Source organism: Solanum verrucosum, unplaced genomic scaffold, assembly GCF_900185275.1.
Source record: "Solanum verrucosum unplaced genomic scaffold, falcon-dt-bn FXZP01000103.1, whole genome shotgun sequence".
In the NCBI taxonomy this organism is placed as follows: domain Eukaryota; kingdom Viridiplantae; phylum Streptophyta; class Magnoliopsida; order Solanales; family Solanaceae; genus Solanum; species Solanum verrucosum.
Genome location: NW_026020048.1, coordinates 7,205,362 through 7,233,205, shown reverse-complemented (window position 1 = coordinate 7,233,205; position 27,844 = coordinate 7,205,362). Strand labels below are relative to the sequence as shown.

General features: G+C 34.2%; 3 protein-coding genes across 4 annotated transcripts; 2 read left to right on the top strand and 1 right to left on the bottom strand.

The window, feature by feature from the left end:
* The first annotated feature begins 593 nt into the window (after window positions 1-593).
* Window positions 594-10,188, top strand: LOC125822596 (G-box-binding factor 1-like). Of its 2 annotated transcripts, none has more exons than XM_049502010.1 (12): window positions 594-781; window positions 4,175-4,298; window positions 4,432-4,479; window positions 4,566-4,652; window positions 4,766-4,855; window positions 4,984-5,144; window positions 5,226-5,280; window positions 5,415-5,463; window positions 5,546-5,751; window positions 6,540-6,617; window positions 9,095-9,220; window positions 9,842-10,188. In XM_049502010.1, exons 2-12 carry the CDS (start codon window positions 4,242-4,244, stop codon window positions 9,938-9,940), a joined length of 1,056 nt encoding a protein of 351 aa, XP_049357967.1. In that variant the 5' UTR covers window positions 594-781; window positions 4,175-4,241; the 3' UTR covers window positions 9,941-10,188. The 2 variants fall into 2 exon arrangements, with proteins under 2 accessions (XP_049357967.1, XP_049357966.1); XM_049502009.1 differs by lacking the exon at window positions 594-781 and adding an exon at window positions 2,237-2,309 and having other exon boundaries at window positions 9,842-10,034.
* Window positions 10,189-10,917: 729 nt separating this feature from the next.
* Window positions 10,918-13,120, bottom strand: LOC125822203 (scarecrow-like protein 15). Its single transcript, XM_049501586.1, has one exon. The coding sequence runs from the start codon at window positions 12,869-12,871 to the stop codon at window positions 11,237-11,239; it is 1,635 nt and encodes a 544-aa protein (XP_049357543.1). The 5' UTR covers window positions 12,872-13,120; the 3' UTR covers window positions 10,918-11,236.
* A 9,130-nt stretch (window positions 13,121-22,250) lies between these two features.
* On the top strand, window positions 22,251-25,165 carry LOC125822045 (vicilin-like seed storage protein At2g18540). The gene is made up of 4 exons (XM_049501421.1): window positions 22,251-22,551; window positions 22,725-22,900; window positions 23,003-23,083; window positions 23,558-25,165. Exons 1-4 carry the CDS (start codon window positions 22,251-22,253, stop codon window positions 25,163-25,165), a joined length of 2,166 nt encoding a protein of 721 aa, XP_049357378.1.
* The last annotated feature ends 2,679 nt before the right edge of the window (window positions 25,166-27,844 follow it).

The following is a 27,844-nucleotide window of genomic DNA, read 5'->3' as shown; positions in this document are numbered from 1 at the left end:
CGTCATTTTGCACTTAGTCAAATTTAGGTAAATAAAATTATATTATATGTCAATTCTCCTTTTTTTTAAAAAAATTAGATGTTCGATATCCATATTAAAGTTCAACTAAATTTGAATTCGTAAAAAAGTCTAACATTAATCATGGATCATATTAATAAAATGTCAATTGTCAAGTGACATGATAAGCCAAATCAAAATCAAAGCTAATTTTATTTTTGATACGTGTCAAGGTTAGATATTCTTTCATTTTAAATCACTTTTACTATTCATAATAAATTTTGCATTCTCTTTGTAAAAATAAAATATATATTTAATTATACTCATGTTGATTAGTTTATTATCTCAACAAACTTGAAAATGAATAGTTGATATTAGAAGTATAATTTAAAAAAAATTAATTTAATGAACAAGTAAAAATGAAGAAGAAAACAAATTGGGAGTCCTATAAATTGTTGGCTTGTGATTCATATCCACTATAGTTTGGCCAAGTCTTGACGCTGTTTTCTTGTCACGTGTCATCTTCCCCTCAAAACCCTACAATTGTACTTAAAACCCCAATCACTTCTTACATGGCACACACAAATTAAACAAAATATTTTGACTAAACCGTCTTCTTTCTGTCCAAAGTTTCAAACCCAATAACCAAGATTGTGTTTTCTTTATGGCAGCTGTTGTTTAGGATGTTTTTTTTTTTCTTAATCTCCTGAGGAATCAGTTGGGGGTGGGATAAAAAACTTTAACTTTTAGGAACCTTCTGTTCCACCTCAGATTCAGTACACAGGTCAGCTCTCCTCTCCCCACCACCTTTATTTTCATTGTTTTTTTCTTTTGTTTCTTACTTTCTAGTATTTGTTTATGAATTGTTTGATTTTGTGTTTGCTAACATGCTAATACTCTTCATACACAATGACCGACAACTCCAGGAGAATTACCCTTAAAAGATTTAAATTTTAAAATTGGGATCTTTTTAGTTGTCAGTGGTTTTCTTGATTCTTGTTACTGTTGAATAGTTTTGATTTTTTTAAATTTTTTTTTGAGTTTGATGATCAATTTAGCAAGTTCCAAAGGTTTCTTGAAAGTAAGTTCTTGCAATTAAGTTGTTTAATTTTGACAAAAGAAAACCCAATTCTCTGACCAGCTTTGTGTTGTGAATTAAATATGCCTATGATTCAAATCTTTTTTGGGTTTATGTAAACTTTCCAAAATTCTCCATTTCTTCCTTGGGTTTAATCTTTTGCTGTAAGGTGTGAAAGGCATGTTTCTTAAGCAACATCACACCGAAATTTGGGTAATCTGACGAATATTTGAAGTTTTCTTTTAAGCTAGATTGATTAACCTTTTATTTAGCAATAAAAAGGAAATTAATACAAACTGGATGCTGTTTTTCTTGATTTTGGAGGAGGAATGGGGAAATAATAGGCGCTCTTGACTATTGCAAAATTGGTTTGTTTTTCCACAAAAGCTCTTTCCCTGGGGGAGTTGTCAAGCAGAGCCTGGACTGAAATTGGTTGTGATGTTCAAGATTATGTTTTGTTTGCTATACTAGTTAGAATGATCTCTGTGATTTTAATCCTTTGTAAAACTTGTAAGTGTAACACAACATTAACAAGCCGTCTTTTCTTTTTAGGACTCAGCTTTCTAATTGAGCATCACACACGCATCACAAATTTATTATTCAGTAGTAAAATTGATTCGGCAAAAAACCAGGGAAAATTTTGGTATGGTTGATCACTAATTACGTACATTACTGCCTTTAAGAATATAAAATATTAAACTTGCCATCCACAACCTATTTTTATACTATTTTTTTGTTTCTTTTCTCAACTTGGAATTGTTGTATTAGTTAGACTCTGCGAGGAATGATTGCATAAGATTTTGATTCTTCTATAATGAGTTTAAATACATGCTCGTAAAACGATATAGTTCTGCCTAGTTCTCTTTGCTATACAATGCACTTTTAATTGATTCAACTAGAATTATGTCATGTCTATTAGTGGGGCGGCTTGCAGTGGGTGAGCTTTTGGAAAATACATTATTTGGATATTAGGTTAAGCATTCTATTTCTGAGTGGACATTTATTGCCATTTATTTATAAGAAAAGGTGAACAAAAGCTGTGCCTGAAGATGGTGTACATAGATGTTGGCTGTATTCTTTAAGCAAAAACACCAGTATCAGGCGCAGAAAGATTTAACATCAAGAAGACGTGATTAATTTTGTCAACTTTTTTGCAATCAGTCATTTGTGCAGGATTGGCATTCTGTTTTTGGTGCAATTGGTCTTTATGGGAATGATGTTGAAGCCATGAAAAGTATGGACTAGCAACCATTAAGGAAAAACTTGACCTTTATTAATGAATGTCATTATCTATATTTTGGACTTTGATTATGTAAATAGATACATCCAGTAGCTTTTCTCCAGATTCATCATGTAGCCATGTAAATGACTTTCCTTGTCTTGATTTTCTGTTAGTCTACAATGTTCTCTTTTGAAGAAAACTTACCAGATAGCAATTTCTTTAAGAAAGTACTTTAATATTTTTAATAAGATTTAGTTTGAAATGAGTACACATCTTATTTACACAAATATCTCTCTTAAATTTGTGCTTCATTTTCTCTATATTTGAGTCACATACAGATCGTTCTGCAAGTTTAAAAGATTGCTTTGCATGGCTTTGTAAATTATTTATTCTTTAATGGAATTACAACTTCTTTCATCCTTGTTTCTATCAGCTTCATGATACAGGTGAATCGTTTTTGTGTAGACCAAAACGAGGAAATATGACATTGTTTCTCATTGTTATGGTATGCATGGTGTGTACGGTCTACTCTTAGGCAGAGAGGTTTAAAGAACTTGTCTACACCTATGTTGCGTGAACTCTTCAAAATCCCTGCCACACCTGTGTCGGCACGGCATGGGTGTGAGATTCTTATCGGATTTGGTCAACTTACCTTGGGTAATTTGACCATATTCTATGATCGAGAGTATAGATTGACCATATAAAGTATGAGAATGCTTTTCCATCATGCGAGAAAAGATAAAATATTGGTGTTTGTAAGGAATGAAGTTATTAGTTTTAGCTCAATAACTCAAACTAATCGAAATATATACTTTATATGTCGTAATATACATTTATTGGCTGCATCCCAACACCCGCATCCGCATTCGAATTCATATTCCAACAACAACAACAATATACCTAGTAAAATCTCACAAAGTGAGGCTAGGGAGGGTAGGACTTATATAGACCTTACTTCCATCTCGTGGAGGTAGAGAGACTATTTCCGGAAGACCATCATCTCAAGAAAGTTAAATCGAAGTAGTAATGAAAAGGAAACACGATAGTGAAGAAAACATGGCAACTTGGATCCATACCCCCGATCTTAAAATTCGTGTCATGAAGAATCCGACCTCTAGATCTACACTCGGATCGGATTCGCGCACCCTAGTCTGAGCAACATAGATCTATACCGATATATTTCACAAGTGTAATTTTTTGATCATTGTATTTACATCAAGCCAACCGTAACTAATGTGGATTTGAGGCATGATCTTTAGTCTTCTTTTTGTGTCATAAGGTTAGCTTTCGAGGCGGAATTTGTATATCATTTGTTTATTAGAAAGCCAAAATCTGTATACTTGTTCATATGACAATGGCTCATGAATTGACAATTTTCACGCTGGCTGCAAGCCTACCACAACCCTCGTCCTTTTCGGTTTGGGACTGGCAATGTGAGCAATCACATGGAAGGAAGTTCTCTTGAAAGACCTATGTTTTCTTGGGGTCAATGCCTCACAATGTAGACTTAGCTAAAGATAGGGCACAATGGTAGAAAAGGATTCATATAGGTGATATCTACTAGTAGGGAATATGATTTAGTCTTGTTAGAGAACTTCTAATATTATTGTTATTTATTATAATTACTATTATTTATATATATAAAACTTATTTTTCACTTTTATTTTTACTTGGTTTGATGATAACATGAGTTGAGCTTAAGAAGTGAGGATTCATATAGTCAAATTGAGATTGAGCATAATATTTGTTGTTGTTCCTATGACAACGAAAGAAATAGTCCTTATAGATGCAAAATGGTAGGAGTTCTAACTTCTACTTATCCAAAAAAAGAAAATGGAAGAGTTCTAATTTATTTTCCCTATTTATAATCTATCTAGCCTTTAGCTGAGCAAGCCATTTTTGGATTATTCACGTGGATACCCGCATATACAATTGATTGACCCAATGGGAGCTGGGGAAGAGAGCACTCCTACAAAGACTTCAAAGCCGCCATTAACTCAGGTCCCTTTCTTTCTCTTTATTGTCTTTTGTATGTTTTACGGCTAATCAATCATTAAACACGTGCTATTCTGTCTCTCTGTGTGTTAATGCATGTGTCGGCTCACTGCTCACAAGTTTTCTAATGTTTGATCAGGAGACACCAACCGCACCTTCATATCCTGATTGGTCAAGCTCTATGCAGGTTGTTATTAAGTTCCATAATGATTAAGCCAACCACATGAATGCTGATGAATAATAATTTAGTTTTCTATTTCTTTTCCTGTTTAGGCTTATTATAGTGCTGGAGCTACTCCTCCTTTCTTTGCCTCACCTGTTGCTTCTCCTGCTCCCCACCCATACATGTGGGGAGGTCAGGTAATTGATTTTCTGTTCCTAATTTATTTGTTCTTTTATTTCTTTTCGATTACTAGCTACACAACCTGTGAACTCACAGTACTACTTACTCTGATCACCGTCTCATATTTCAGCATCCTCTTATGCCTCCTTATGGGACTCCAGTTCCATATCCAGCTTTATATCCTCCTGCCGGAGTTTATGCTCATCCTAACATTGCCACGGTAATCAAGCTTATCCGTAATTTATTCTTATGAATTTGAAAGCTGATAAAAGCAAGTTACCTCTTCTTCCCAAAAGAAAAAATACAATAAGACAGGTCATGTTAATATTTTTGTTCATGTATTTTCAGCCGGCTCCAAATATTGCGCTGGCAAATCCTGAATCAGATGGGAAGGGGCCTGAAGGGAAGGATCGGAATTCAAGTAAAAAGTTAAAGGTCTGTTCTGGTGGCAAGGCAGGCGACAATGGGAAAGTTACTTCGGGTTCCGGAAATGATGGTGCCACACAAAGGTCTGATTATGAATCATATTTCTGTAAATTCTTCATTATGGATCATTCATGCATCTGATTGTTATATTTTTTCGTCAACAGTGATGAAAGCAGAAGTGAAGGTACATCAGATACAAATGATGAAAATGATAACAATGTAAGTATTCAGTCCGCCCCTGATTACCTCTTGTCTTTGTTTACATACCATGGAGATCACGAGTCTCAATTTTATTCTTACCTTGTCCCACAATTGCTAGTTGGAACTTTTTTTTATCATGTGCCATCTCACAGGAATTTGCTGCAAACAAGAAGGGAAGCTTTGATCAAATGCTTGCAGATGGTAACTTCTGTGAACTCTCTTCTTGATTCTGCCATTATTATTATCAACAAATAATTGAGTTTCTAACTATGGCGACCACCAGGAGCCAGTGCACAGAATAATCCTGCAAAAGAGAATCACCCGACTTCTATACATGGAAATCCTGTCACGGTACCTGCAACTAACCTAAATATTGGAATGGACGTGTGGAATGCAGCAGCTGCCGGTCCTGGAGCGATCAAACTACAGCCAAATGCAACTGGTCCAGTTATAGGACATGAAGGAAGGATGAATGATCAGTGGATTCAGGTACTTTTTCTTTTCTTTAGCTCTTCACTCACTGAAATCAGTACTGTTGTTCTTAACCAGATTTGTATATCCTTCAAATTCGCCAGTCTACCTGCTTATCTTTTAAAAAGCACATAAATTCCACACATCTAGTAGCAGATGGTATTAGTGAAGGTGGAATATTTTCTGATTACACAAAATTGTCTGTGTATCTTGATTCTTAACAGAGACTACAGAAAGTTCCATATTAGTATGCTAATGAAAAAGACTACTTTATGAAGAAAGATCATAACCTGAACAAAGTTATGAAAGCATCCAACACTCTGATTTTATAAGGCTTCAGATGTTTTGGTTAGTCCAAAAATAGCTGAGACTAGTAATATGCCAGAAAACTCCTGAAGACTGAATCGGTTTCAATCTTTATGGGATAAAATAACCTGTTTGTAGGATTCAATTTTCTAATATAATTTATTGCAATAACAATTTTTAAACCTTCATATGGTTCATTAGTTTTTAAACATGCTTCATCTTGATATTTCCGTCTCTGGGTACATCAGGACCTTGTGCTATTTTGAAGTTCATTGTTCCACTTTATGACACACCCTACCCCTAAAAAAATACATTCGTGCTTATTTCAAGTAGATCAATAAATTATGTAACACACGAGAGACAACTTTTTACATTCCACATCCCCTTCATTTTTGTGTGCAAGAGGGGAGTACACACTCAATGATGGGGTTTTAGCCTTGTTATCATTGTTTTTCTGTTTCATTTTGTTGATAAATTTCGTTATAACCCTCTCTTAACAGGAGGAACGTGAACTTAAAAGGCAAAAGAGAAAGCAATCTAATAGGGAGTCAGCTAGGAGGTCAAGGCTCCGCAAGCAGGTATGAGTTATTTTTTATATAAATAATAATGTTACTCTTTCCGTCTTTCACCAGTCAGTTGGCTGTATGTCTTGTATTATTAGCTTATAAAGGTTCTATGCGTGGAGACTAGGGGTGGCAAATGGGCGATTTGAGCTAAATTTGGGTGGGTTGGGCAATGGCCCAACTTGCCTTTTACCTACATATATTAGCTAATAAATTTAATAATAATTCTATTTTTCTTTGTAAGCAAAATAGCTATTTTAATCTTTTCTCCATGGAGATTGATTAACAATAACAACTTATGAACTTTTATCGATTTCATTTTTTTATTTCCTTTGTAGCTTTCACATTTAATTAGTCCAGCAATTACTTGCAGAAAAGATTGCACGAAAATTAGAACCACTCAAAAGCTACATGGTTTTTAGTTTTTACTTAATTGAGAAATCTGCAGATTACTTTCTACGAATTCATCAGAAAATTTGACAATGAGTTTTAGTACTTAATACAAAAAATTAAAGATGACTTTCTGTTACTTCAACCGAGAAGTTTGATAATGACGACATATATTAGATATGCTAAAAATTGTTAACTATTGAAGAGATGAATTTTGTTCCAGAAGGGCTCCCACTTTTTTATATTTATATCTCTGTCTTTGTGATTTTTTAATTATTTTCTAGTTAGGGTTTTTCGGGTCAATTTTGCCACCCCTAGTTCAGACTCAGACATTTGCTTGAAGCAGAGAGACTTAAGATCATCCTTTTTACGCCATCATATGGCACAATGATCTTTTTGCATTGTCGTCTAGCCACATAAACCTAGATTGATGCTGCAAGTTCTTGTTTCATCCAAATCCTCAATGTCTTGTGATGATGATTTTTTCTAGTTAATTGGAACACATTTATGAAATGCTCTCCAGCATAAATCATAAGCACCTAAGAATATGGGAATACAATTGGATGTGATATCTACATATCACATGCTCTAATCTGCAGATAGTGTTTTACGGCCCTAGTTACTATAACTTCTTTCTTAGTTTTTTCCTTTTCTTGTCCCCCCGAAAAAACAAGATCATGTCTCTCTTTATATTTTGATTTGTGAAGACAATGGACATCACATGAGAGAAAATTTCTTTGAGTTGGGGAACACAAATGAACGGATGGTATGTATCAAAATTGGAATATAATGTGAAAAAGCAACAGCAGATGCATTCATATCAAATATCAACTAAAACAGACCACTTATAGATAGTCTCCCTAAAACCACTATCTTCTTGAAGGCTGATAACCTGTTCTCAAAAGTAAGTCTATCCCAGCTATCTCCCAACCCTTTCCAAAGAGAATCTTATATCAAATCCTAGTACAGCCTCTTTTATGGACCGTTAATCAATAACATCCCAAGAATCAAGATGCTGTTACTTTACTTAAAAGTACCAACATTACATTCTTACAGGTTCTGAGAACTGAAAAAAACAATATGCAGCTGCTAAATATAACTACTGATCCCTTCTGATGTGAAACTGTTTCCTTATCTTCCTAGCCAAACCATACTGTGCAAACGTAGGGAGTAAAAAGTTATCATTATGAGAGACATGGTTGGGTAAGTGCAGCCTCTAATGTCGAATATACCCTCCTCTAACTATCAGTTAAGATCTTGAAAATCCTTTATCCATCCTCAGTTTGATTGGTTTAATTGAATAGGAAGTGGATAGACACGTAAATACCATTATAATTTCTCATGGAATGGGGATTAATGCATAACTTAGATGTATCCAACCAAAAGGATAAAGGAGAAAAATATAAGTGCAATAAGATGCTTACATCTTTACCACTATCAATTCACCCAGATGCTACTGTTTTCTCCTAATGATAGTTATTTGTTAAAATTAAATAGGAACAGGAGGTGATGGTAAGTGTCATCAAATTAATGCCAAGAAACCAAGGAAATAGCTGCTTTTCATTTTAGTGGAAACTCAGAAAAAGAAAGAACAGAAATCTTGGTTTGGTTCTTATCTGCCGTAGTTTAACAAACAGATTCTGCTGTAAACGGATAAGTCACTATCCATGATTTGGATTAAGGGAGAAGACTCACCTACATTCGGTGTATACACTGAGACTAGTAGATGATTGGAACCATTGTGAGAGTATCACTTTTCACTATAAGATAGGGCAGAAATTTATCCATGGAGTTCATCGTTGTGCATGTGGACGTTTTCTGTCATTGTATATGACATCTGTTTAGAATGAAGTAACAACGTATGGCTTAGTGTAAAAATTCTACCATTTTGCCCATACAAAAACATGATACTCCTTTCCGTTCATGTTACAACAGCAACTAGCATTTCGATGGGACATCAAACAAGCCGGCTTTAGCTCTTGACCATTGTTCATGTATGGTTTGGTTGTTTGCTTTGCTCCAATTGCTGGAGAACCCAGAATGTACTCTAAATTTATTTTCGATCTTCTGACAGTAATGTATTACGTTATGTATTTTCGCAGGCAGAGTGTGAAGAGCTACAACGTAGAGTAGAAGCATTGAGCCATGAGAATCATTCACTCAAAGATGAGCTCCAACGGCTCTCTGAGGAATGTGAGAAGCTTACCTCGGAGAATAATTCGATAAAGGTACTTTACACCTTCATAAGTATTCCTCTTAACTTTACCCTTCGGGGTGGCCCAGTGGTTTGGGCTTGGACTTCCATGTTGGAGGTCTCAAGTTCGAAACCCCTTGCCAGCGAAAGCAAGGGGTTTGTCTTCTGGGTCGAGCTCGTCGCACCGGGATTGCCTAGTGCGGGTTACCTCTCCTATGTGGTTTGCGAGCTATTGCATAGGAGCGGGGGTTTTACCCTGTGTGCACCTAAAGGGTAGCGGCTGCGGGTTTTCCTTGTCATAAAAAAAAAAAAAAAAGTATTCCTCTTAACTTTTGTCCTCTTTGATTTTCCGTTCTTCTCTTTTTAAAGTAATATTCTCAAGTACACTCTTCATGTCATCCCCTATTTTCTTTCCCTCCTCTGTGACACCTTATAAGGGTAGTACAGTTCTGATTCTTGAATAGCTTTTTGTTATAAATAATGTGAGACGTTTAGTATCATTGAATCTTTTGCTGCAGCATCCATTCATCTTGTTCTTTAGTGCTAGTACTTTTTTTTCCCTTGCAAAGTTGTTTCTTTTAAACCTGACCTAGCAAGTTGTGAAGGCGAGAAAGATGAAATTACTGATATTTGTTGGAATATGATGGTGAAACAGGAAGAGTTAATACTACTTTGTGGACCAGACGTTGTGTCTAAGCTAGAGAGGAATGATATTGCCGCACGTATTCAATCTAATGTTGAGGAAGCTAGTTAAGGAGAAGTGAAAAATCCAGGACTGAGTAGGTGATTTTAGTTACAAAGTGCTCACAGATCATTGCTTTTTTGGTGCAGCAGAATGAGAAATGTTTGTTGTCCTACTAACCTATACCCCCTTTAGCTCCCTTTCTGAGTGTGACTGTAAGTTGTAACATATATTTCTAACCCCAGTGTTAAGAGTTTGAGTCTGTTTAACTTATCTTTAAATTAACTTCAATAGTTCAGAAGTCTTCAAGTGATGTTGGAATTTTACCCTCATGTTATCCCTTTCCTGGCTATCTTTAAAGTCCCTTTCAGTGATTGTCATATGGGTTGTGGTGCAATAGTATTCCTCTCTAACCAAAGGTCTCGGGTTCGAGCTCTGGATATGTAGAGAATTATGTTGGGAGCACCACCCCCGAAATGTGCTCTGCTATGTGCGCTCCAGATACCCAAAAAAAGAATATCGATTAGGCTTTGGCGAGAAAAAGGAATGCCTTTTCTGGTAGGTTGGTGGTTATTTATTTTGGGTTACCAATCAATAGTTACTAATTATACAAAGTTACTTACGTGCAAATTTCTTTTTCATTGCCAGACGCCAGTATGTGTAAAATTGGTCCATAAAAAGCTTTTTCTTAAGATCACTCATTCTCAAAACTTTATTTATTTTTTTAAAAGCGGAATGATAATAAGCTATCACTGTGACGCTAGTAATTTCGTTTGGTGGACTCAAATTTTATACTTTTTAGTTTCATAAACTATGGGTTCACTTTGTTTGTGAGACAAAAGAAGTCTTACACAACTAATGTCAGTCTTATTATAGTTTTTAAACTTGTCTTAATATCTTTATAATATGAGATTTTATAAATTTGTGATCTCAAACATGTCATAACCGTTATAGATTATATAAAAAGGTGTGAAATTAATTATTTTAAAATGTAAAAGCATGTACATATCAAATAAAATAGAATGGAGTACTCATTTAGTAGTTCATAGTTTAACTGAAAATGGCTATGTATCCTTTCAAATTAAATAGTGAATGAGTTACAAATTGCAATTATCCACTAATTAGAGACATCAACCTTAAAGACTCCAAATTAAGCTACAAAATTACAAAAGATAGATAGTTACCAATACAATTGGATAAAGAAAAAAAAAGACCATGCAACTTTCTTTTGAGTTTTTTTTCTTTTTCTTAATCTATTGTTATATATGCTAAACCCAACCCCTAAAACTGAAACCATACAGCTAAAGATCCAAATCACTGCTATTATTAAATTAAAACTATAGTTTAGGGTTAGTTTTATTATTATTATTAACACCTCCAAGCTGACGTGGCTACTAGGGCCCTATCATGCCAGCAAAGCAACATCTCTGCTTGTCTCTTTGCCACGTGGAATCCTCTTACCTGTACCCTACCCAATAAACAATCTGCTTGAAAATCCGCAAACTGGCTTAATCCCACCGGCCGAAATCCGGCACCCATCATCGCATCCTTCCACGATCCTCCACCTCCACGCCGCCCTACTGCTCCGATCATATCAACTATCTTAGGGAACAGCACGAAATTCTCTATTTTCCTCATCCAATCCCCGCAATTTCCACCACCGATATTTGCTGCCTCCAGTGATTCCAGTAGTGTAGAGTAAAATTCCAGCCCGTCGATCACTGTCTGCCGGAAAGACATCGCACCGTAACCCATAAGTCCTTCGCTGTCCACGTGTACCACCACGTTAGGGGATATACGACGGAGGTCGTTAACAAACCCTGACCCGACCCGTCGGAAGATAGCGGGAGATAAAAGCACCGCTGTCTTCTCTCCCTCCATGAACTTTATCGCTTTGAAGGATAACAATTCGAATGTGCGAATTAGAACAAAATCAATTTCGAAACCGATATTGAGTTCACGAGCAAATTGGGTTAAATTTTCTCTAATTAACCTTGATTCCACAGCGTATTCTTCAGGAACTAGAGCCGTAATTCGAAGAACCGGCGCGTTGGCTTTACGGCACTCGGCTTTATCGGCTAACTCTTTCATGAAGGAAGCCCAGTGACCACCAAGTCCGATGTCGAAATCGATGACGTGGACTAGCATCGAGCCGTCAACTGCCTCAAGCACGGCCTGATTCGCCGTGAAGCTAGAGAACATAGGGATCGGAGAAATATTTGAGAATATTTTGTAAGATTTAATAGTTTGAATCACGTCAGAGGAACTCGAAGGACGAGTTTGCCGAGCTGATCCGGCGAGCTGGGCTTGAAGTGCTTCCTTGAAGTAAAAGGCAGCTCGTTGGAGAGGTTTTCCGGCGGCGGATCTGAGCCGTTGATTGAGCCGTGCCAGTATCACATGTGCGAGTTGGAAAGCGTTGGTTTCGAAACACTCGGCAAAACGGATGAGTTCATCCACGTAATCAAATCCTACGTTCCAATTCTGGTGGATATCACCGGAGAGATCAAGGGCGTTGATGAAACTTCCCTGATTGACCGCCGGGAACTGCTGAGGAAAAGCACTCTCGGAGAAAGAAAAATCAGGATTAGCAAACTGAGTGGAGTCAGCTGAAAACTCGGAGAGATTATGGAACTGAGTCAGCGACTCGCTCTGGGTGAGACTGAGTTGAGGATTAGTTTTTGAAAGCGAAGCAGAATCGTCGTGCAAGCCAAGTTCTCTCATCAAAGAATCCCAATCTTCAAAGTTAGTCAGAACATGATCTCCTAATTGAAGAGGATCTTCACCGCCGCCACAAAGAGCAGACAAATCAGGATTCGTTGTTATAATCTGCTTATCGACTATAGGGCTTGGGCTACGACGGAGCTCGAGGACTGATTTAGGTTCGTAGCACAAATTAGAGCCGTTGGTAGCGGCCGGAAAAGTAACGTTGTTCCGGAGATTATTGTTGCTGCTAATCAATGGCTTAGAACTTACGTTGTCATTAGTGGAAAAGGGCACTTTCATTTCTCTGTAAAAAGGAGAGAATTGTTGTTAACCGTATCCAAAGTCTCAAAAAGAGTATATGAAACTAACAAGAAAGTGCTTTTTTGTGTATTGGCGTGAGGCGTTTTAGTGTGCTTTAATAGAAGAGCTGTTGAATGGCTCTGAAAACTTTGGGGGAAAATGGAGGGTAGCTTTTTGGGGAGATGAATGATTGTTGGCTTTTTATCTTTGCGTGCGTGGGGGGGCTAATTGCATGCATGGAAGAGGCTTTAGTTTAAGGGGCGGGGCAGGGCAGGGATGGGGGTGGGGGTGCATTATATTATATGGGAGATGCATGGATATATAGTAATGTAGGGATAGTTGGAACATGCAAGACACGAGCATGAAGTGATTGATTTTAATTAGCTTTTTGTAGGATAAGAGTCGTGAAGGTGAAGTATTATAATTGTGTACCACAAAGAAAGAAAGTAAAGGGAAAAAAAAAAAGGCTTTTCTATACTTTTCCTAACACTTTATGGTGTCCAAACTTCCAATGCCAAATTGCTGATTAGCATGCCAAATATAATTATGAAGATGTTACTCTTCTTTCTTATGTATTTTTATGCTTCTTCATGAGTTTGATACACTTTATCCGAGGGATCTATAGGAAACAACTTCTCTATCTTTTTGAGGTAAAGACTCAAATCCTACTTAGTCGGATTTCACTGGATTGTTATTGTTTGTATGGTCCATCTTACTAGAAATAATAATTATCTCAAAATACTTGTTAGTTGACAAAATTAAGATAAAAGTAGTTCTAATTTTTTTCATTGTACCTTTACAGTTAGTTCCTTTTGAAAATATTAACAAGTTTGTATAGTTCTAAAAAAATAATAGTAACCTATCCTTTTCATTTTATGATATTTAAAAAATTTAATTATGTTGACCTATAAGTAGTAAGTTTTGTGTACTTTTTAAATAGATAAATTTTAATGAACTTGAAGAATCAATATCCAAACTACACCAAAAATTAGATATATTTAACTTGCACGATCTTCTAATTGCTTATTAGTTGAAGATCCTCGCGTGAAGCTTCGACGTTATTGCAAAATAGAGTATGTGCAATGCATGTCAAATTAATTATGCCCTGATGCTTTGTTAACAGTACGTATATACTTGTATATTAGGCAGTGCGTGGAGTAGTATTTTCAAAAGTTGAACATAATATTCTTGACTCTCATGTTTTAAAAATGAAGCTAAAATATAAATTAAAATGGAAGTGCGCTTACTTAACTATGACAATTTCCTAACTCGTGTGATTCGAATGAAAGTCAGATTAATTAGGAGTATTAGTTCATCAAATAAATACTTCCTTTGTCCAACAATAGTTGTCCATTATTAACTTGACACATAGATTAAGAAGCAATAAATAATAGGACTAATTTTACCAAATCATCCTTTTAAATATAAGTCATGATCGGAATGTTTAAAAATGAATAGTATTTAATAGTTCGGGTAGAATAGACATAAAATGGTAAAATAATTCAATTGATTTTATTTGTTGGACATTCAAAAATAGTATAGTGGACAAATAAAGATACACGGAGAGAGAGTAGTTACTCATGTTTTTTCCAAAATTTCGAGTCCGAAGACTTGTCATATATATCCTCCTCTGTTTAATTGGGAGCTGCTAGAAAGTAGTGAGTATACAAATTTAATTTTACTTCTCAATATACGTACGTAAATTAGTTGCTTTTAAAGCTGCGATTCGTTTGACGTCTGTAAATTAATGTCTTTCTCGTGGTAGTAATTTGGATTGAAATGGAATCAGTAGTCAAGTTCCCTCTCGTACTTTGCCTTATAAAAGAAGACTGTAGCTCGACAAAAATTTCGAGTTCAAGCTAGCTCTGGTATGAAAACCCTATTTGATAGTAACATGGCAGATCCAACATGATGTGCAATTGGTAATTACAACTCCTAGTAAGAAAGACCATAAGAAATGTATGTGTGTTTTTAAAGAGTTAACCGTAAAAAAAACACACCTAAAGTATTAAATCTTATGAATTTTATATTCAAACTATCACCAATTATTTATCAAAATACACACCTCAACTATCAATTACTATTTCTTTTCCGAACTAAAGCAAATCAGATATTTACCAAGCCAAAGTCAGGCAGTTTTAACTATAGAGTTAGTTACCTACAACTTCAACCAACAGACAATCATCAATTATTATAAAATATTTTACAATTAACGGACATAAGTAAAACTCAAAACTCTCTTGTTTAAAAGTTGAAATTAGGGGTGAATGAAAATGACAGAAAGTGGTGGTCAACTTTTGGGCTGTTAAAGTTGCATAATAGCCCACAGCTCTAAAGAAAAAAAAAAGTAGAAGGCCCCACAGAAAGAAAGTCCACAAAAAGAAGCAAAAGACAATAGAAGGGCTGAGCAGTGAAGCAAAGTGATGGGTCCCTGTTTATTTACCCATACTAAATACTAGTTATAATATAATACAAAGTTTACCCAAATAATTCATTACATTAATCAATAATTTATTCGAATCCATGAGCCTTGATTCTGGAGATCGCATATGGATCGTCCGATGATCCTTCTTGACAACAAGCATCTTAGTCCAAAAAGTCACCGTTGGATCTGATCGGATCAAATCGGGCCTAACTAAACAAATGCAGACCCTCATAAAGTAAAAAAATATTTCCCAACACTAAAAAGGCCCACATTATTGGGCCCTACAACAAGTGAGCCCATTATTGGGCCCACTAGACTCCTTTTTGTCTGAAATGTATATGCATGATAGTATGCTACTAGTGAATAAAGGATGCGCGTAGGGCACGCGTTGGGTGGAGGAAGAGAAAGAGGAAGATGAAGAGAATATATTCTTCTGTTGGTTAATGGGTGATAGTGCACTCATAATTGACCAATTCTTTCATTTCGTATTAGACTAGATGGATAATCTTTTGTCCATGCACGTCTAGGTCTTGTTTATCATGAACCATGATTTTACAACTTGAATCAGCGACCTAGTAAATTACAGGGAGTCAATTTTATATTGCTTCATTCAACACTCTTCTTCATGCCAACAAATAACTTATTGGAAAACAAAAAAGAAAGTATTCTAGCATACTAAAAAAGAAATAAAGAAAGAATGAAAAAAGCTTCTTTATTAACTTTTGAAATGACCTTTCTACTGTTTTCTACAATTAAAAACGTCAACATGATATGATATTAAGATTAATTAAGGAGATTACAACGCACTCGTTTCCAAATCAAGTTGATATGTTGCATTTTAATAGTATTATAGAAAGTTGTCAAGTCTTAATCAAGCCTTATTTTAGTCATTAATAAATATTTCTTTCCTCTCTGGTCACGACTTTTAGTTATTTAAAAATATGGTATAGTCTGAACGCTCTTATTAAAAGTAGTATCCAATACAATGAAGGTGTAATCATTCAAGATTTTTATGCTAATCTTTTTGTACAAATCATTATCGCTTTTACATAAATGATAACATAGCAAAGTTAATTTTATAGCAAATTAAAGTTATATTTCATGACTTTCTTCAGCTTTATGATTGTTAAAGATCAAGGGGTCCATAACATTAAACCTTAATTATTTTTTTGAAAAAATGCCTATTTTGTTTTTTTCTCTAAAAAAATTAATTGGAGGCATATGGTGTAGACCTATGCTATTTGTTTCTTCCAAGTGATTATAGCAAATTAAAAAGTTCAACTTGTCCGGACATGAGTTCTATACATGACCAACAATGGAGTCAAATCCTAGCTTTTGTGTTATTGTGTTGTCTTCTTTCTGTTGTTGATGGAGGTGGATCTAGAGAGTTAATAAAATATAAGAAGTATTATTTTTCGATATAGATTATACAAATATATATGTAAAATTTCATAAACAATCATTTGAATATTAAAGGTTGAACTTGTTAAATTTAAGTTATAGACCTAGCTAGTTTATTAATTACTACAGTATAATTTTATCGGAAGACATATCATACTCTATATATGAACTTTAATTTGTGAAGCTTTATTTTCTTTTGTATGTTTGGGTATGTACAAAACTAAGCTAGCACCATAGATAGTGGGTGTCACCATTTTACAGCAAATAATATGCCTCAATTGGTGGGGGAAAGGGTCTTTAAAGTTGAAGTGTTTTTTTTCTCTTTCTTTTTCTTGGTAGGTGGTGGGGGAGGGGAAAATGAGGGGACAAAACACAAAATCAATTTACACAAGACTGAATGAAGCTAAGTGATAGAATTGATAAAACGATAACAATAATACGGGACACGTAAATTCTTGATGTCTCCGTATAAACTACACAAGGATGTAAATCGCACTAGGCAAGTACTCGACTCAGAAGGCATTGAGGGGGAAATCGGTCCCAGATCATTCGTGTGGATAACCACCCTCCAAACCAACTGAGCCATCCCGAATGACATTTTTTTAAATTAATATAATATTATTTGTTGACATTCATACTTCAAAAAGTTCAAATGGTGTGTATGTAGACTTATTTCTACGAGTTCAGAGCCAAAACAATAACTTTTTTCTTTCAAAAAACATAAACATATTAAATTTTTATCAACCAAAAGGGAAAAATCTCTCCTGACGAAGCGATTTTCTTCTGACAAAATTAACGCGTTACTCCGTTAAAATAAAATCGCTGCCCCAGCAGAGATTTCATCCAATTTTTTTTTTCTTTTTTCCTTAACATTGCTGCCCTGCAGCATTTTTCTCAAAAAAAAATAATAATTTATAATCGCTGCTATAGCAGCATTTTTATCAAAAAGAATAAAATATTTTTTAAATTCCTAGCAGTGATTTTCTTGAAAAAAAGAAAAAATTGCCAGGCAGCGATTTTACGGAATTCTTTTTAAAAAAATCATTTAACCGTACATATGCCGCAGGAAATTCATTTTCCAAAGGCAGTTATTCAAAAAAAAATAGCAGCAATTTGAATACAATAACTTTTAATTTTCAAAATTTCTTTTCTTTTTTTAGAAAAACACTGCAGGGACACTGATGTTAGGCAAAAAAAATTGATAAAAAGAAAATTATTTGGACGAAATCGCTGTTCGGGCGGCAGCGATTTTTTTTGAAAGAAAAAAATTGTATTTTTGACTCCCCTCCTATTTCTATTATATGAAGGTAGAGATACTGTTTCAAATAAAAGAAAAATAAGCACGTAAAGCAAATAATAGGGAAAGTGCTAGTGCTATCGAAACGAAAAAAACAAAAATTCTCTATATGGCAAAGGGGATAGCACTTAGACAATTAGGCAACCTCATATTTGTTACAAGTGGGGATGAGGGTTCAACTTTGCATTATTTAGCATCACTTTGTTATTCTTTTTATTAATTTTTTTGAATAGGAGATGTTAATATAAGGATTGACAAAGTATTGATAGTGAAACTACTGTAACATCTCATTCAATCATGCAAAGCATCTCCCATTAATTTGTCCATCTTTTCGAATATAACGAAAATCAAACCAACTTTTTCATGTATAATTTTCTCTAATGACGTCACGGGAAGTACTCATGAGAGAAATATTCTCACTTAAGTTTGAAAACGACTCTTAAATTATGATAAAGTGATAACTATGATGGCCGGCCATAGTTATTCACTCTCATCGTAAAATATAAGGATCGAGTAATTTTTATAAAATTTAAAGAATTGAGAATAAATTAGTTAATCTTGTTTTTATCTATGTTGTGGTTTATATACTATTTTTTCCGTTCTATAATAGTTGTTACTTTTTGTTTCTCGAAAGTCAATTTGAGCAGTTTTTGAAGATAAATTAGATTAAATATGCTAAATACTGCACAAAAAGTATGATAAATTACAATTTTACTTATATCGATATGTTGAAAAAATACATCTTAAAACATCAGTCAATGTTATAGCGTAATTTGGCTCTCGAAAAGTAAAAAGTCAAAAATATTTTAGAACGAAATAAGTGTTTTCGTATCGAAATAAGTAAATCACAATCTCTCGAGAGGTGCAAGGGGTTTGGCTTTTTTATCCGGAAATTATGGTACATATATTTCAAAATTATTATCATAGGTATATATAATAGATATTGAATTCTTTTGACTTTTTTTTTTCTTAATGTTTCTTATATTTCATTCTTTTAGTGAAAATTCTGATTTCACCGTTGTTTGATTGATAAATATGATAAAAGAAAGAAAAATTAATGATAGTATAACAAAACATTTTCATATATAAACGTGATTTTAAGAAAATAAAAAAAGGAGAAATGAATAGTAGTTCCAAAATATAAAGAAAAAAGTCAAGTACTTAGGAGTTAAGGTTCGTGAGTAGATGGGACATATCGCGGTGGAAAAGGTAGAAGAAGCTTCAAAGATACAAAAGAAAAAGATGGGTTGAGATTCTGTGTTGTGATTAATACAATTCAATCAAAGAAAAAGATGTGTCATACCACCATTTTGGACATACAACTCTCCCTAAAATAAATGCCACTAAACACACTACTTGTGGAGATCATCCACCCATGCTTTTATGACTTATCAAAAAAAAAAAACACTTTTTTTCTTCTTATTTTTTAGGATATAATATAAAGTTTGTTGAAAACTAAAATAAAATAAATCAACAAAATTGTTCTATCTCCAAATATTAAGCTCACTAGTGAAAAGAGCGAGAGACGAATGTAGCCTTTTGGCTATGAGTTCCTCACTTTCGATATGATGTATATAAAAATTTATTGAAATCTCAATAAATATTAGATTTTAATAATAAGCTTATGACTAAAAATTTTAAAAGTTCAAATTATTAAGTGGTGTCTTGATTTATTCTCTTTTTTTTTTTTCTCAAACTGATTTTATTTGATCTAAGGATTTATTAGAAAAATATTTCTATCTCTCAAGGTAGGAATCAAATTTGCATGCGTATACTATACCTTTGTTAAATTTAATTTGTAGAATTACACATGTCAAATATGTTAGATGTGATGTTGTAGTTGGCGCCTTTGAATAGACACCCATAGGTGTGGTCTAGTCAGGTTAATGAAACCAGGGAATACTATGGGATATCAAAATTCATAATTTAGCTTAAAAAAAATACCACTAGGTGATTTCTTAAAGAGGTACCTAATGAAATAATCGAAATGCAAGAAAAAAGAATAGACAAATTCCCAATAAATGAATCTCTTTGTTAGTACTCGTCAACAAAATATTCATGTCTAATCCCTAAAATAAAATCATCTCCTCATATAAAGACATACATATTGAAAACCTAAAATAAATTAATACATCAAAACGTATCACATCTCTAATAATATAAATTTTTTTGTGACTCATTTTACACAATTCAACAATTTAATTGAATAATTTGTCGATTGCGCGGATGAGGAAGGGGTGGTGGTGGAGATATAAAGTGTAATCGATAGGGTATCTTGTATGTGATTAATATAGCTAAACAAAAAGGTGAAAGGCAAAAACATATATGAATGGTGGACCTATTCTATATTTAAATGAATTATTAGGATACGTCGATTTCACTTTGCAAAATACCCTCTATAGATTCATCAACTTTTTCTATCATATAGCTAGCCTTACTCTGGCTTCCCACGTTTCACATGTCTCTATGTTTATTTTTGTTTTTCCACTCTTGCATCTAAGGGGCTTAGAAAAATTTGACAATGTGGACCCAAAGTTCATAGAAATAAAATTAAACAGTCATGAAGGCATATACCTAGAAATTAGTATAAAATGTGTAACTTATATTAATTTTATTTATCTCATGATGCTTACAGGAGATGATAATTGGAACAACTTTTTATTAATTTAGAAAAGTTACACCTTCTTGATTAATCCTATGATTTTCCCTTTTTATTACTGTACATAGTAAACAAAGAACTATGAAAGACTAAATATGTTGGTACGAGCTAGGTAGGCTTATTGGTGATTTTATAAGGGCCTATATAGCAAAAGTTGATTAAGTCAATGGGCTAAAAAGTAAATGGCCCATTTATTACTTTTTATCAATACACATAAATGTGTAAATTATGAAAATTGGGCCTCTCCACAATTTAGACCCGGACCTTGTGGATGGATGGATGGACAAGGAAATTTGAGGCCCACTTCCAGTTACTAAGGAGATTAGGCCTAACCAATGATGGCCATGAACAGTTTTATATTGGGGAACTTTCACATATAGCCACTCAAAAATTGCCTAATTACTATCCATAGCTATAGTTTGATAATTACAATTCGTAGCTACATGTTATATGGAGGAGAAAGGCGAGCGAGACTGGGAGAGAGAGGGGGCAAAGAGTGGAAAAAGGTGAATTGTATATGTATATAGATTAGATAATTGTATATTATACATATGCATTTGTATATATGGCAAGCGAGATTGGGAGAGGGAGGAGAGAGGCGAGCGAGAGAGGGAAGAGAGTGGGAGAGAGGTGAATTGTATATGTATATAGGTTAGATAATTGTATATTATACATATGTATTTTGTATATTTTGGTGAATTATACATATACAAACGTGACAAATTATACAAACTCAAAGTCAGCCCGCATAATTAATGTATAATATCAGTCGTGAGTGGTAATTATAGCAAACTATAACTATGATGAGTAATTAAGTAATATAAATTTATTTAACCGCATAATTTTTCCAATTATATTCAGTATCCTTCATTGTATTCATATGAAAAGAACTTTGACTTTAAATATTGATCGTATAGTTTTTAAAAATTTAAATTAATTTCGTATATTCCAATTTTGCTTCAAATTGTGATTAATTAACTTACCTTTCAAAAATAAAGAATGTTTCTTAATTAAGAGAGATTAACTTTCCGTCTGTTAAATTAAAAATTCACAGCGCTTAGATCATCAAAGTAGTTACTTAACTACATCAAATAAGTTGCATTCATATACTCCCGTCTATTTTTATCTGTCATGTTGCACTATTCGAAAGTCGATAAAGTTAAATTATATTATATTATATTGATATTTTAAACAAAAAAATTATACAAAAAGTACTATAAATTATAATTTTTTATATGTCAATATAATGAAAAAATATATTATAAAATATCAATTAAAATTCTTAACGTTTCATTCTAAAAAAATCATGACAACTAAAAATAGACAGCGTATAATCATCAAATAATTTCAAAAAAGTAGGTCTCCAAATGAGAAAAATAAGGATATTTGGCCAAACGAACTCAAAGAGAAGATAAACTCCTAAGCTGAAAGAGTCAAAAAAAAAAAAAAACATTGCATGGAATTGGATGAGCACGTGTCATGTTGAAGAAGCACCTGTCCATGCAAATGCCACGTAACTCACACCTTTACTTCTTCAAAACTCCCCCTTTTCAACACTGTCCATATTTTTTGTTAAGAAAAAATAAACAGCAATATAATGTCGGTGAAAAATTGTTTGTCGATTCAATGTTGCAAAATCTTGTTTAAGTTTCTACTGCTTATGATTATCATCAGTTATGTATGTGTCGATGTAAGAGCTAAAAGAGAAAATGAAGGTCCTCTGGTTAAAAGAGCAGAAAGAAAAACAGTTATTTCAACTGAAAATGGTGAAGTCTCATCAGTCATAGTAGCTGATGGAACTACTGGATCCTATCATCTTCAATTCATCACATTGGAACCCAACTCCCTCTTCCTTCCTGTTGTTCTACATTCAGATATGGTCTTTTATGTCCACACTGGTATTCATATATATTTTCAAATCTCTTATTTTTATAGTTGATTGCGATATTATCTAGGAACTCATCTGAAATCTGAAAAATGGGATAATAACTTGATTTCCCATCATTTATGTGTTTAGTTAAAAATTCAACTATTTATGTTGATTTTTTTGGTTGTTGTGGAAATATGTTAGGGTCGGGGAAGCTAACTTGGATGAATGAAAATGAAGAGAAATCAGTGGATTTAAGAATAGGAGATGTTTTCAGGCTGCCTTTTGGATCTATTTTCTTCTTAGAGAGCAACTTAGACCCTATCAGACAGAAACTTAGAGTTTATTCCATCTTTCCCAATTCAGGGGATGATTTGCGAGTAATATTTATTTCCTCTTCTTAAACACTTAATTAATCGTTAATTTATATTTCACCATTTTGATCATTAAGGATGAATATTTCTTGCTAATATAATATACAGGAATCACTGAATGGACCCTACTCCAGCATCCGTAAAATGGTTCTTGGATTCGACAAGAAAGTCCTCCAAGCGGCATTTCATGTATGAACTCCCTACTCCTTTTAATTCAAGATGAATCTGTATTTTACAATATATATATATATAGTAGTGGCTACTATTGACAATATCATTAACTAATAAAACTGTGATCTCCTTAGCAACCTAATCTTTTAGATGAGATGATCACGGTTTAACAACTATAATTATATAATTAGACCTTAGTGATTAGCCAACTTCCATAATCATAGAACAATCAATGCTTTTTTGATCATAAATTCGCGTCTTTAAAAACACATTAAAAGGACATCACTTAGTCATAGCTGTGATCAAGATGTATTAGCCTGATATGGGAAGTTAGATCTTGATTGTATGTACTCATATATATATATAGTTCCAAATATTGTTTGGTTTTCTTTTATCCCAACTAGTGTGACGTAGTTTGAATTGACACATTAATAAAAAGAGTCCATCTTGTTGGGGAGTAATTTTAATTGATGTAAAATTTTGTTGGTGAAGGTACCAGAAGATGTGATAGAAGAAGTGTTGGCTGGAACAGAAGTACCAGCTATAGTGCATGGTGTGCCAAAGTCAACTAAGAAGAAGAAGAAGAACAACTTATGGGAAATGGAGGCTCAATTCATGAAAACTGTTTTAGGAAGGGGCAGTTATAGTTTCTTTGACAACCAAAGGAATAAAAAGAAGAGTTCTAAATTGTTCAATGTATTCCAAGAGAAACCAGATTTTGAGAATTGCAACGGGTGGAGCACTGTAATAAACAGGAAGAAATTGCCGGCTTTAAAGGGTTCGCAAATTGGCATTTACGTAGTGAACTTAACGAAAGGATCAATGATGGGGCCACATTGGAATCCAATGGCTTCTGAAATTGGAATAGCAATTCAAGGAGAAGGAATGGTGAGGGTAGTTTGCTCAAACAGTGGAACAGGGCAAGAGTGTAAAAACATGAGGTTTAAAGTGGAAGAAGGAGATGTATTTGTTGTGCCACGGTTTCATCCTATGGCTCAAATGGCATTCAATAACAATTCATTTGTGTATGTGGGATTTAGTACAACTACAAAGAAACATCATCCTCAGTACCTAACGGGGAGAGCTTCAGTCCTCCGAACATTGGATAGGCACATCTTGGAAGCATCTTTCAATGTGGCTAACACAACTATGCATCAGATTCTTGAAGCACAGGGTGATTCAGTTATACTGGAGTGTACATCTTGTGCTGAGGAAGAGAAGAGGTTGATGGAGGAAGAAAGGAGGAGGGAGGAGGAGGAGGAAGCAAAGAAGAAAGGGGAAGAAGAGAGGAGGAAAGAAGAGGAAGAGGCAAGAAAGGCTGAAGAAGAGAAAAGAGAGAAAGAAGCAGAGGAAGCAAGAAAAAGAGAAGAGGAGGAAGCAAAGGAGAAAGAGGAAAAAAGGAAGAGACAAGAGGAAGAAGCAAGGAAAAGGGAAGAGGAAGAAGCCAAAAGGCAGGAAGAGGAAATTAGGAGGAGACAGGAAGAAGAGGAAGCTAGGAAAAGACAAGAAGAACAGGAAAGGGAAAGACAGGAAGCAGCACAAAGAGAGGCAGAGCAAGCAAGGAGAGAAGAGGAAGAAGCAGAAAAAAGAAGGCAGGAGGAGGAAGAAGCAAAGAGACAGGAGGAAGAAAAGAGGAGGCAACAGGAAGAAGAAGCAGAGAGAGAGGCAAGAAGGAGAGGGGAGGAAGAAGCAGCAAAAAGGCAACAGGAGGAAGAAGCACAAAGAGAGGCAGAGCAAGCAAGGAGAGAAGAGGAAGAAGCAAAGAGACAGGAGGAAGAAAAGGAGGAAACAAAGAGGAGGCAACAGGAAGAAGAAGCAGAGAGAGAGGCAAGAAGGAGAGGGGAGGAAGAAGCAGCAAAAAGGCAACAGGAGGAAGAAGCACAAAGAGAGGCAGAAGAAGCAGAAACAAGAAGGAAGCAGGAAGAGGAAGAATCAAGGAGACAAGAGGAGGAATCAAGGAGGAGGGAAGAAGAGGCAGCAAGAGAGGCAGAGAGGGGAAGGCAAGAGGAAGCTGAAAGACAAGAAGAAGAAGCTAGGAGACAGGAGGAAGAAACAGAAAAGAGGCATCAACAAGAAGAAGAAGAAATTGAGGAAGAGTAGCCAGGCCGACGAACGGATACACTCCTCAAAGTAGCATGAGTACATACTTGTGTTCTCACCACCACAACTAGTGTCCTTCAAAAATTCTAAGCAAGTTCTCTCCACAGTGATGTAATGGGATGATTAGTCTCTACGTTTTTGTATAATTTCATCTCTCTCTGTGTGTGTGCATGTACGTGTTTTTATTTCCTTTTGGTATCAATATTTATAAGTTTTATGTAATAATAATGCGGAAACCAGTTTTCATGAATATCGAGACTTCCCTGGCAAGTCTCCAGCAAGGTAGCAGAAGGCGTTGTGGATGTTATCTGGATGAATGCAATTCATATCATATAGTCATAAAGACCTAACCATAGCTAGTTGAATCATTCTCTGTTAATGCATAACATGGTGTTGAACTTGTCTGATCCGAATCTGTCTTCGTCTTCAATATGAATAAATGTATATCTGTTTAGAGAAAAACAATAGAGCAATTCGACATTCCAGAATACAGATAATAATACTAGTCTCCTCCTGGTATATGAGCCGTTGGAATTTACACCAATATCAAATGTTAAATTACTAAAAAAAAGAAAGCAAAAGAGGCAAATCTCAACCAAAAATATAAAATAAAAAAAAGTAAAAACTCAAGATTCATATAACTAGGGAAAACCAAGAATAGCTATTCTGGTCTCTGGATTCAGAAGCTACATCAACGGAAAAGATGAGCAGTTTCTGCAAATTTATCCTTTGGCGAAGCAGTGTACAACTTCTACTTAAATCACTTAATTATGTTTTCTAATACAAAATTAACATTTTCGGAAAATTTAATTATACTTTTTACTTCTTTTTTGTTTTTAATCTAACAAATACGAACTCAATTTTAAAAAATCGACTCAAAAGCCTATATGCAGACTAGAAAAAGGAGAGAGAGAAAGGAAGAGGGAGTTCAAATTACGAAGAACCTGTTTACAACAACAAAAGTTCTATATTAGTAGTATAATTTATTTTAAATTAATTGAATTGTTGATTTATTTATTTTTTAAATTAACTTAATTGTTCAATTTTCAAGATTACTTTAAAATGTTCTTCCATTTTATTCTTCATTAGTTAGTATTGAAATTAGTTATTAATTAATGTTTAGTTATTTTAATCATAAATTTGACAATTGTTACGACCTGATTTCGAAAACTAAGGTTTCGAAACCAATTTCGCAACTTTGGCAACTTTTGTTATGTTTTGGAAAAATGAGTTATTTGGAGTCGCCACTTAATTCTTTAGGAAAAATTAAGAAAACCATTTTAAAAGGAATTTTTTGAAAGGAAATATTTTAAATAAAACATTTAATAAACCAGAGTCGGGTAAGAGTTCAAATAATTCTCTAAGAAAGGGTTTAGGCATCTTAGAGAATCCGCTAACACGCGGTTAACCGACGGATTTAAAGGTTGGCTAATTTGAAAAGATAACTTAAATTACTTGAAAAAATCTTATTTTATTATTTTATTATTTAATTTTGTTATATATATATATTTATTTTTTGATAAATGAGAAATCTTTTGATACTTGTACATTCATATTATCCCAATTAATGAAATAATTCAAATGTTGAAGTGCCAAAATAATAATTTAACTTAACATTTTATCCGAGTCAAGTTTTTGAGTCGAAAAATCAACACAATAACTTAAGCGTGGATTTGAAAGCTAAATACTAACTATGAAAGAATATAAGATAATTCTCAAGTTAGTCTTGAAAGCTTAGAGTGACTTAACTAAAACGGGTTTTGAAAATTTAGATATTTGAAGTAAACAAATAACGAAATAGAAAAGTTATTTTAAAAAACTCCCAAGGATTCATCTAAATTAGATAAAGCGTTAATTCACAATCAATCAATAAACAAATAATAAGACAAATAAAGGAAAAGAGCATGTCTCCAAATCAAGCCATTGGACTTAATGTTCGGACCACTTTTGTCGCTTATGCTCAAATTGGACCTTTAAGTCCTAAATTCCAAAATCTTTAGCCCTTTGCGGGCTGCTCTACTGCTGTAAATTGGACTAATTAAAGTCCAAAAATTTCCAATTTTAGTTCGTTTGGGACTGCTGGCTGCTACTGCTGCAATTGAATTGGATTTTAAAATCCCAAAATTCAATTTTCGGCCATTTGGGATTGCCATTACACCGCTACTTAGCTGCTGCCACTGATTTGGGATTTGACCCATTAATATTAGCTTCCCTTTCACGATTCCGATGAGGTTGACTCGAAGAGAGTTGAATGCAAACCAATGGAGAGTCCAAATGGACTCGAACAAGAAAGTTCACACAAAGAAAACAAACGAAATAAGGATTAGCGAGTTTGAATAGAGCAATAATTCAAATTCATTTTATTATGGTCAGACAATAAGGATCCATGAACATGGGAGAAATAAATGAGCAAAATGCAACTAACTATTCATTTAGCCAACGCACGCGGCCACACATAGTAAACATAAATGGGCTATTCGCTACTATCATGGGGATTTTTAAAGTTAACTATAATAGCCAGCTAGCAGCTAACCCAAATAGCATATCAATATAACTAAATAGAAATTAAGGATGAAAGAACCAATATTAAATGCAACAAATCACCCTACTAAAACATCTCTAAAGCAGCTAATTAATTAAGAATTCCACAAACTGTTATTTAAACAAGGGAACCCATTG

Bases quoted from the DNA above. Each gene is read 5' to 3' on its own strand.
- LOC125822596 (XM_049502010.1), top strand. From the start codon at position 4,242: ATGGGAGCTGGGGAAGAGAGCACTCCTACAAAGACTTCAAAGCCGCCA. The intron at 4,856-4,983 runs GTAATCAAGCTT...ATGTATTTTCAG, and splicing joins CTCATCCTAACATTGCCACG to CCGGCTCCAAATATTGCGCT. The intron at 9,221-9,841 runs GTACTTTACACC...ATGGTGAAACAG, and splicing joins CGGAGAATAATTCGATAAAG to GAAGAGTTAATACTACTTTG.
- LOC125822203 (XM_049501586.1), bottom strand. From the start codon at position 12,871: ATGAAAGTGCCCTTTTCCACTAATGACAACGTAAGTTCTAAGCCATTG.
- LOC125822045 (XM_049501421.1), top strand. From the start codon at position 22,251: ATGTCGGTGAAAAATTGTTTGTCGATTCAATGTTGCAAAATCTTGTTT. The intron at 22,901-23,002 runs GTAATATTTATT...TATAATATACAG, and splicing joins ATTCAGGGGATGATTTGCGA to GAATCACTGAATGGACCCTA. The intron at 23,084-23,557 runs GTATGAACTCCC...TTGTTGGTGAAG, and splicing joins TCCTCCAAGCGGCATTTCAT to GTACCAGAAGATGTGATAGA.